Source organism: Sphaerodactylus townsendi, linkage group LG01 (genome assembly GCF_021028975.2).
Source record: "Sphaerodactylus townsendi isolate TG3544 linkage group LG01, MPM_Stown_v2.3, whole genome shotgun sequence".
NCBI lineage: Eukaryota > Metazoa > Chordata > Lepidosauria > Squamata > Sphaerodactylidae > Sphaerodactylus > Sphaerodactylus townsendi.
In genome coordinates, this window is record NC_059425.1 from 24,299,285 (window position 1) to 24,310,164 (window position 10,880).

Below are 10,880 nucleotides of genomic sequence, written 5' to 3' on the forward strand. Positions count from 1 at the left end.
GATCAGCCTCAAGGGTAGGCCCGCGTAGAGCGACTTGCAATAGTCTAATCTGGAGGTGACCGTTGCATGAATCACTGTGGCCAGATCCGCCTGGGAGAGGAAGGGGGCCAGCCACGCGAGGTCTGGCGAAGATGGAAAAGCATGACCTACCTGGGTTACATGGGCCACCTGGAGTGCTCCATAGAAAAGAGCCGAATCCCAGGTGGACCCCGGAAGGCTGCGGGTGAACGAGGGGCGGTGCCAATCGAGACCCCCTCCTCACACTGGCCCGGCTGGAAACCCTCCGCCCGGCGACCTAGCCAAAAGAGTTTCCGTCTTTGCTGGGTTCAGTTTTAACCTGCTCTGCGTCAAGCCAACCAGCAACCACCTCCAGACAATGCTGTAGGAAGGCTGCAGAGGCGTCTGCTCCCCCTCCATCGACAGAATGAGCTGGGTATCATCAGCATACTGATGGCACTCCAGCCCAAAGCTCATTACCAGCTGAGCAAGGGGTGGCATATAGATGTTAAATAACAGGCGGGGACAATGGCCAGCTCCCTGGGGCACACCGCCCGGTAAAGCGAGGCACCTCCGGGAAGCTTGGTCCCCGCGCACCCTGCACTTGCTGACTCCGGTCCCGGAGAAAGCAGAGGCCAATCCATTGAAGGACCAAGTACCCCGTACCCGAGGAAACGGCCAGGCCCGGATTGGGTCAAAAAAAAGATCATGGTGCCGACCACATCAAGCGCTCGCGAGGGTGAGATCTAACAACACCAGCTTAGCGCCCGATCACGCGCCCTCCAGTCAAGCTGCATACGGAGGCGTATCTGTGGCGGCCGGCGAGAACAGTCTCCGTCCCATGCCCAGCAGGAAGCCGGACTGGAAGGGATCAAAGGGCGATGTGTCCTCCAGAAAACCCTGAAGCTGCTCCAACACCACTCTCTCAATTACAGCTTCCCCAGAAAGGCGAAGATTCGAAACTTGAGCGGTAAGCGTGGTGGCGGATCACTAGGATCTAAAGGCGGTCTTTTTTTTTAAGAGTGGGCGGACCACTGCCTCAACTTCAACCCACCCGGACAAACTCCTTGCTCAAAGGGAGCAATTGATTATAGTCCAACAGGTGGGGTGGTAACTCCTCCCGACATGCTTTTAATAAGCCAGGAGGGGCACGGATCCAGAAGGACAGGTAGTAGGTCTTAACAGCAGCTAGGGCTCTGTCAACATGTCGTCTTCGGAGAGCAAGGGGAAAAACTGGGCCAGACAAAGGGCCCATAAAGGCGGGCAAGGGAGCCTCCGGCAGTTCACTAATTGTCTCCAAAGGTGGTAGAGGAGAGTCACTGGCGGGCGGCCAGCGATTTTATCTGCAAAATAGCTCATAAATGCCTCACAGCTAATAGCCAATTGATCATTTTTTGAACCCTCTGATAAGGAGGGTTCAAAAAATAAGGATAAGTGCATTTATGCTATACCTTAGTGTTTTACACTGCTCTTTCAGAAATTCAGTTAAAATGACAAAAAAGTTATAAACCTTTAAAGAGGCCAAATGAATTAAATAGACTGCCAGACAGTTAAGATCTGCTACAGAGGAACAGTTTTATGTGTTCTTCAGAAACCGGGCCTTTTTGGTAGCAGCACCTTAGTTTTGGAATTCCATCCCTGTGGTGATTTAATTAGCATCAAGCTTTTAAAGCTTTCAGCGGAAGGTTAAAAATGCTGATAATGTAGTATCATCTGACCGAGAAAGCTCCAGGCTAGCCTGATCTCATCAAATCTCACAAGCTAAGCAGGGTTGGTCCTGGTTTGTATTTGGATGAGTGACCTCCGAAGAATAGCAGAGTTGTGATGCAGAGGCAGGCAATTGGAAAACCTCCTCTGTCAGTCTTTCACTTTGAAAACCCTACAGGGTCACCTTATGTCAGCTGTGACTTGACAGTTCTATATACGCACACATCTGTATATCTCCCATCAGTTTTTTCACCGTCTTCATGTAATCTTAATCAGGCTTTCCTTGTAATGTGTTCCTCATAGATTGAACAGACAGGGAGATAACATACACCACTGTCTGACACTTTTGCCAATTGGGAACCATTCTGTTTCTCCATATTCTGTTTTGACAGTAGCCTCTTTCCAGAATGTAGGTTGTGCATCAAACAACCAGACGTTTGTTTGTTTGTTTATTATATTTATATACTGCCCTCCCCAAAGGCTCAGGGCGGTGTCCATCAATAATAAAACAATTTAAAACATCATAATATATAATTTACATAAAATAATACATAAAACCAAGACTACAGATGGCTTCAATCCCTCCCTCCCCCCTTTATATACCCACGGGAGGCCAGATGTTCTTATGGCGGAGTTGACATCATCCCGGCTGGCCAAACGCATCCAGAAGCGTGAAACAGATCCGTTTTACAGGCCCTGCTGTGAAGCTTTGCTTAAAAGATCCTGCAGGGCCCTGATCTCACCCCTGGAAGTCTGTTTCCACCAGGTAGGGGCCAGAGCCGTGAAAGGCTCCTGGCCCTTGTAGAGGCCAACCCGGATCGCCTTGGGGCCAGGGGATCACTCTTTCAGTAGGTCCACCTCCCGATGAGCGAGGGAGGGGGCCACAAAAGAGGCGATATATAGGGAGAGACGGTCCCTCAGATAAGCAGGGCCAAGGCCGTGAATGTTGTGGTACACCTACTCCTTTTAAAACCAACCATAGACTTTCACTAAAATATCTTATACACCTTTGGTCCATCAAAATCAGTACTATCTACTCAGTCTGGCATCAACTCTCCGGGGTCATAGGTAGAGGTCTTGCACATACCATACTACATGGTCTTTTTTTGGTGGAGATTCTGGGAATTGAACCTGGGACCTTCTGCATGCCAAGCAGAGAGGCTCTATCCCTGAGCCACAGCTCCTTCCATTGAACACTCTTGCTTGGGGTGGCGGACAATGTTAAATAATGTTTATTTCCAAGATGGAATTTCAAACTGACACATAAGAACTGAAGAGGTACAAATTGCCTTTGGTGGTGTGTGCTACACTAGCAGAAACTTGGTTCCAGCATATCAGGGAATGTTCCTGCGCAAGCCCCATGAAGTTTAATAGAAGCCTCACAAACAGATCTTGCACTAGAGAATGCCACCTATTGAGGCAACGCTTTGGGGGCTTTCCTGGTTTCCTTTTCCAAGCACCAGGCCCGCTTTGGAAGTCTGACAGGCTCCCGCCATGGCCTGTCCCTTCAATCATTTTTTTCATCTCCAAACTGGCTACCTCCCAGTGTATTTTATGTTCTCTCTCGCCCGCTCTTGCGTGATAAGGTAATTTGCTGTGCAAGTTGCGCCACTGCCGAGACTGGCGAAAGATCAGTGGTTGGGCAATGCCATAAACAAAGCACCCACTGTCCCTTTTGTGGTGGGAACAAACTGTCCTTTTTGGAGCTGGTGCCTTCAATCCTTGAGAAGTACCACGATCCATTGAGCAAGGGGAGAGATTTATTTATTTATTTTATTAGGCTTTTCTACCACCCCATCCCCGGAGGGCTCTGGGCGGTGTACAGCATATAAAAATAGCAGTATAAAACAATCAGACATTTAAAGCAGCGGTAAAAGCTAAAAGTTTAAATTATGCAATACATCACGATAAATGGCATAGTTGGCGTCCAATATTCCAGATTAAAATTCCCCCTCCCCCAAAAAAGGGAGGAATGGTGAGTCTCGATAGATGGTAAGTGGCCTAGATGACTGGCCACAAAAAGAGGGGGGGGGGCACCATTAGCGGTCGGTTCCTCCAAAGGCCCGGCGGAACAGCTCCGTCTTGCTGGTGACCCGCGGAATCCTGGGTTAAGACCCGCAAGAGGGCCCGGATACAGCTGGAGGAAAGAAGCTGCTCCACTGTGGGGGCCGGGAGACCCAGGGCAGTAAAGGCCCTGGCCCGCGTGGAGGCTAAACGCGCAGACGCCCTGAGGGGCCGGGACTACCAGTAGATTGGCCTCCATCGAATCGGAGAGGCCGTAGGGACATATGGGGTGATGCGGTCTCGAAGGTATGATGGTCCCAGGCCGCGTAAGGCCTTAAAGGTCAACACCAACACCTTGAAGGTGATCCGGAACTCTACTGGGAGCCCTGGCTGAGGGAATGTTAAGAATTCCTGTCTTAAGCAAGCTAGCCTGCTTAGCCAAAAGGAGTGGCCCCTTCTGGTATTCAAGCAACACAAGTATCTACTATCCATATCCTTTACTCCAGCTCCAGGCTTCACACAGGCCTATCAGCTGATATTTCCTGCAGCAAACTTGCAAAAGTACAGAGAGCATGTATGCATCTTTAAATGTTGTGTACCCACATCGATGGGTCCCAATGTTTTGCAGACATTTTTAAAAAGAACTGTTTTGGCCTTCTTCTCCCGCACAGTGCAGGAAAATTAAGCGTTTCAGACCAAAACAGTTCTTTTTTCCCACCTGCCACCTGATGAAGTTTGTCAGTTTCATTTTGTTGCACCCACCATTCTCATACTGAGTCGTCATATGGAGCTTCAAAGATGTCTCACTGAAAACCAAAAAAAGGAAAAACTTGTGGGCAGGATTACCAGTCTAAACTAATGTATTGTCGAAGGCTTTCAAGGCCGGATTCAACTGGTTCTGGTGGGTTTTCCGGGCTGTGTGGCCATGGTCTGATAGATCTTGTTCCTAATGTTTCGCCTGCATCTGTGCCTGGCATCTTCAGAGGTGTATCACAGAGAAGTCTGTTACACACGGTGTCCACTGTGCCCTGTCTGCAACTGAACCTGGTTAGATAGTTAATCTGAAGTACAGCTAAGGATCTGTTGACCTCAGGATTATTGCTCATGAGTTGGCAAGATGGGGGTGGGGTGGGGAGAATGCCACTGGTAACGTGCTAAAAAGGCCGCAGGGGAATTTCCCTAGTATTTCCCCATTACACAAGTTGCCAAACAACTTTTTGAGTCAATACTGGGCTGTTGACGTATATCCTGGGGTATCCTGCAACAAGCAACATGCTCCAAGGGGGTTTATATGGGGCGATGGCAATCAGAGTCTGAGAAGAAAAGCGAGAGATACTTACCCGCTTTGTACAGGTACCACAATGCAGAAGTTTCATCCGCGAAGCAAACGTTGGAGAGCTCAGAGAGGTGAGTAATAAAAGAGCAATGGAGTTGGGGCACTAGCATGGAGGTGGGGAAGGATTTACCCTGTTTTGTGGCAGAGATGGCCCATAATTTGGTTGAAGACCAGAATACCAATCTGTTTCCAGCTCCTGTTGCTATGCCTTTATCAGAGGCATGATCTACAAGCTTTAAGGAGGTGTTTGTGCTTATCTTGAAAAATTTGTCTTACTGATTTCTGCAAATCAAATTGCTATTTAAGGCAATGCACCAGGCCAGGCTGGGTTCCTGCTCCCTGGTCAGTTGGCAACTGTGGTTTAGATTACACTCAGCGCATAAAAGGTTCTATGTTTGATTTCCAGCATCCAAACACAAAATAATTCCTGACATCACAGCTGGGAAACATCTTTCTTTGAAAGTCTCACCTGCAGAATGTCTGAATACCATGCAACTGCTAAAGGCACAGGAGTCCTGCCAGGAAAAGAACTGGCAACACTTTGAGATTGGCAGGAAAGGAGAGAGAAAAATTGCTTTCAAGACCAACTGTGACAGACAGCTGTTTTACTGTGCGGGAGCCCTTGTATAGATCTCAAGCGTTCAGAATATAAGCATTATCCCTGATCTGAACCTAAATTCTGGGGCTGCCTGTTGGAGTGGCACTTGTCTGAACATAATGGCTGGAGGGAGGTTTGATCCTTTGCTCTCTATGGTATCCTGGCATTATCTGGATTATAAGAGCGGGGTCACCAAGGCACAATAATGCCACAATTCTGTGTGAAGCAAAACAAGGCAAGAGACTGGCTCCTGTTCACAGAGAGATGGTGGAAGGCTATCAGGTCTTGCAGTGTATTAGTCCTGCCAGCTTGCTGTTTTAAAAAGTGTTGGCATTCAAAAGTGTTGACTTCTCTCTGTGATACACCTCTAAAGATGCCAGCCACAGATGCAGGTGAAATGTTAGGAACAAGATCTACCAGACCACGGCCACACAGCCCGGAAAACTCACCACAACCTGTTGGCATTCAGTCTCTCTCCAACAACAGTGTTGCTTATTTATTTATTATTTATTATTTAAAAGTATATGTCGCCTCTCTAGAGACCAGGTGTTCTTCCAGTTGCCTTCAGCTCTAACTAGCTGACAGTTGAGTTACAAGATTTTCTCCTGACGTACCTTTGTAGACACACACAAAAAGTTAATGGTGGGCAATGACCCTTCTCTTCAGGATACTCAAAGCAACAAAAAACAACATGACAGAACAGAGGCAGGCCAATGTTACAGCCAAGGTCGGTCACAGCCAAAGCAGCCAAGCTAGTTAGAGGCCAATAAACCATCTGCTTGGAGCTGAGCAAGTGAGCTTCCTGCCCTCCAGCATTTCACAAATAGATCTAGGACAGTGGTGGCGAACCTTTTTGAGACCAAGTGCCCAAATTGCAACCCAAACCCCACTTATTTACCGCAAAGTGCCAACACGGCAATTTAACGCTTGAATGCTGAGGTTTTAGTTTAGAAAAACCGGTTGGCTCCTCTTCCTCAGCCCCCACCTCGGCTCGAGCAGGGCCAGCCTGCTCCCCAGCCTCCCAGCAAGTCCTCCACTCTGTGCCTCTTTAGCATCTCTGCCTCCTCTGCGCCCCCCCCCCCCCCTCGGGCAGCAGCTACCTGGAGCACAGGCACAAGGCCCGCCAGCCGAGTCCTCCCTGCTCACCACAGTGCACCACATCGTGCTCAGTGGCCCAGGCCAGCCTAGATGTGTGGGTGTGTGGGTGTGATTTTTCGCCCTCCACATGACGAACTCTGTGTGCGACTGCCCACAGGGAGGGCTCCAAGTGCCACCTCTGGCACCCGTGCCATAGGTTCGCCATCACTAATCTAGGAGATCCACTTAGCATGCCTGTTTTCCTACCAGGAATCACTGCTTGAGTCTCCCCTCCCTCTTTTTATCATCACAACCACATTCCTGTGAGGTAGGCTAGGCTCAGAGAAAGAGTATGACAAGTGCATAGGGTTGCCAGCTCTAGATTGGGTAATAGCTTAAGGTGACCAGATGTTTAGGAGAATGGAAGAGCGTAGAGCCTGAGCATCCCGGTCAGAGGGCGGGTTAAGGCCCAGAAGGGACTTAAATGCCGCGGTATAGCCTTCTGGAGTCATACAGCCCCTTCCTGACGAAAGTGGCCATAAGGTAGTTCTGCAGGGCGTTAACTGATCTCTAACCCGGGACAATGTTCATTCCCGGTAAGACCCAGTGGGACACATCAGCGCAAAGCGTATTGCACTTTCAATCGGGACTGCTTTCAGTGCTCTAATGGCTTGATAGTTGGGGGTAAAGCTTGAATAGCGGGGTTAAGGGAATCCCACTTTGCAATGGGGTACAGTTGTGAAAGTGGTTTGAAAACGCATTATTTTGCGTGTGCGGAAGGGGCCTCTGTCACTTGGAAATCAGTTATAATAGTGGGAGATCTCAAGTCACCACCTAGAGATTGGCGGCAACCCTACTCATGTGAGGTAATCCATCAAGCTTTCACAACAGAAAGGAGATTCAAATCTACAGTATCGCAGATCCTAGTCCGACATTCTAAACAGAACCTAGTATTTCTGTAACTTTTAATGTGCTCACTTGTACATGAAAACAATTATGATGTCATCAAAATCCTGCTACACACCTGCTCCCACTGAAATACATGCAAAAAGGAGGGAGTAACTCTGCTTCAGATAGCACTATAACAGTGCCACGGTCTGGAAAGTCTTCCCAGAATCCTACTCAATAGGGTTTACTGCCAGAAAAGTCTTTAGTCTGGTGAAGGTAAAGATAAAGTTTGAACCAAGGACTTCTGACCTTCTAACGTCAGACACTAAACGATGACAGCAACCTAGGGAACTCTGGAAACTGTACTTTGTAGGACTAATGCACGAAGATAATTAGTGGCAAATGAAGAAATAACCTTCTCTTTAATTTACAGTCGTCTTTTGTATGGCCATCCTTTCGTTGACTGTCTTGGGTTACACCACAGATGCCTCACAACACTGCCATCATACCATGATGAATTTTCGGCTGGCAGCCAATTGCCAAGGTCAAAGTCACAATACAGTTCCCGAAGTTAACCCTTCCATTCAGGTCCTCCTGCTGAATTTTAACCTGTTCTCCGCCATCTTGAATTCTACCTTGCCCGAAATGGATTCTCTGCAGATGTTGTCTTTTGGGAAGCAGTTGGGAGGATCCCTTTTTGTTGGAGAGAGGGCCTTTCAGAATGTGGCTGGTATCACATTCCTGGATCTTGGAGGCAACATGAACATAACACTACACCCCGCTGCTTTTGCAGGCCTGACCAAACTTGAGGTGTTACTGTTGGATGTGAATGGCTTTGATGAAAAGGTATTGGAAAGAAGATACTTCCAGGATTTGGTTTCCTTGAAGAGACTGGATCTTTCTGGAAATCATATCCAGAGGCTAAGGCCTGATCCAACCTTTCAACAGCTTGGAAAGCTGAGCTTCCTGCAGCTGAAGCTCAACAGAATTGAGAGGATTTGTGGGGATGACCTGCAACACCTGAAAGGACACCATCTTGCCTTGCTTGACCTGGCTTCTAACCGTTTACGCTACCACCACACCTGTACCAACCCTTTCCACAACATCACTCTGGAAACCCTGGACATCTCTTCCAATCCATGGAATGTGATGCAAGTTGAGCAGTTTTTCACAAGCTTAAATGGCACATGGATCCAGAAGCTCAGAATGCAACACTCAGGGGCCATTGGGAGCTCATTTGGTTTCCGTAACCTGAAGGACATTTCAGTCAGGACCTTCTCTGGGCTTCATGATAGTGGCACCTTCTCTCTTTACATGTCCCATGGTTTCTTAAATGGAACTCCTCCCTTCTGTCTTCTCGGCCAGCCCTCAGATTCCACATCCTGCACGGAGGTCAATCAGATTACCAAGATCCATGATGGGGCCTTCATCAAGCTGAATCAACTGCATGTTCTTGATCTATCCAACAACCTTCTTGGGGAGCTGTACACAAAAGCATTGAGAAGTCTGAGGTCATCACCTCTCCACCATCTCATCCTGAAGTCCAACCACATTGGAATTGTTCAACAGGATGCCCTTGTGGGCCTGGACTTCTTGCAAATCCTTGACTTACAGGACAATGCTCTCTCACAAGTACCAAAGGGTAAACTCCCATCTCTACAGCGTCTGATGCTAGGGCAGAACAGGATCAAGGACGCTTGGGGCATCGAGGATCTTAGCCAGAACCTGACACACCTTGACTTGTCCTCCAATCACCTGAGTGACCTGGGGCAGCTCTGGGAGCAGCTAGGGAAGATTCCCTCTTTGCTTTTTTTGAATCTCTCAAACAACCACTTGGCAAGATGCTTCAGGATCCGGGAAGGCCCCATTCACCTCAGAGAACTGGATCTTTCTCATAACAACCTGGCAGGTGTTTGGAAAGCAGGACAGTGTATGGGCATCTTCCATCATTTAGAGAGGTTAATGGTCTTGAATCTCAGTTCCAGCAACCTCAAGGCCTTGCCTAAGGGTCTTTTCCAGGGGCTAGAGTCTCTGCAGACTTTGGACCTCTCCGAGAATCTCCTGCCATTACTTCCAGAGGAAGTATTCCTTGGCCTGCAGTCTTTGCGCACCCTCAGCCTCCGTGGGAACCCTATGATGACCCTTACGCCATCCATATTCCAGCCATTGGTACTGTTGCAGACCTTGGACCTGCAAGATTTGACTTTGCTGTGTCACTGTGGGCTTGCTGACTTGAAGACCTGGTTGCTGACCAATAGCATGGCAGTGAAAAGATCTGCGACAGCAGGAATCCCATGCACTATTACAACTCCATATTTCGTACAGGTCTCCTTGTCTGGATTCCTCCATCAAAACTGTGAGGTGTGGTAAAATGACTCCTCACACTACAAATTGCAACAACTGAGTTTGCAGCTGGGGAAAATAAATGTTTGAATTTGCTACGGAAGCTATGGAACATGTTTCAAAGGTAGCTTTTTGTCTGCTGCCTAGGAGATTGGCAGCTGTTTTTGATTGGGATATTGACTTTGGGTTCCATCATATATCTCCTCTTACAGGAAGGTATTTCCATCAGGAGGTATTTCCTCCCTTTTGTTAGTGGAAATTTACAGTGTGGTCCTATGGTGTCATCTTTTAGGATGAAACAAAACTGAATTGTTCCCTTTGCCATTCAGATGAAGTGTCTTACAATGCAATATTTGATTCTTTTATGAATGTGAATCTCACATTTATGAATGTAAAGCTCAGCTGTTTTCTTGAAGCGCTTACTGGTAGAAAAACTTTAGATGAATTGTTTTATTTACAGTTAGAAAATGTACCAGCCATTCATAAATTGTAGCATTAGTAAATGTAAACTACAGTTTTGTTTTGTAATTTGGAACAGTTCCCAGGAAGTTTGCCCTTGACTAAGTGTCAGGTGGCTTCTTCCATTGGGCACCCGAGAATAAATAAGCTGCCTTACTTTGTTCTCCCACAGGCCACTGCAGCTAAAGCATATGCACAATAAACTTAATAGAGAGATTTAGGTTGGGATGTCTCAAGAGAATTGCGTTTAAATCCTTCTCCTAATGTCAGATGAGGGTCGTGATGAAGGGGAGTTCACATGCATTAGTGGTGGCGAACCCATTTGGATCCAGATCAGTATGGCACTACAGATTCAGGGACCATCCAGCCCCCTGCCAGCATGGCCAATTGGTCATGCTGGCAGGGGCTGATGGGAATTGTAGTCCACAACATCTGGAGTGTCAAAGGTTCGCCACCACAGCAATGTGTACA

General features: G+C 47.8%; 1 protein-coding gene across 1 annotated transcript; it reads left to right on the top strand.

Moving 5' to 3' along the window:
• Positions 1-7,302: 7,302 nt before the first annotated feature.
• On the top strand, positions 7,303-9,977 carry LOC125437064 (toll-like receptor 5). Its single transcript, XM_048504436.1, has 2 exons — positions 7,303-7,315; positions 8,041-9,977. The coding sequence occupies exons 1-2, from the start codon at positions 7,303-7,305 to the stop codon at positions 9,975-9,977; spliced, it is 1,950 nt and encodes a 649-aa protein (XP_048360393.1).
• The last annotated feature ends 903 nt before the right edge of the window (positions 9,978-10,880 follow it).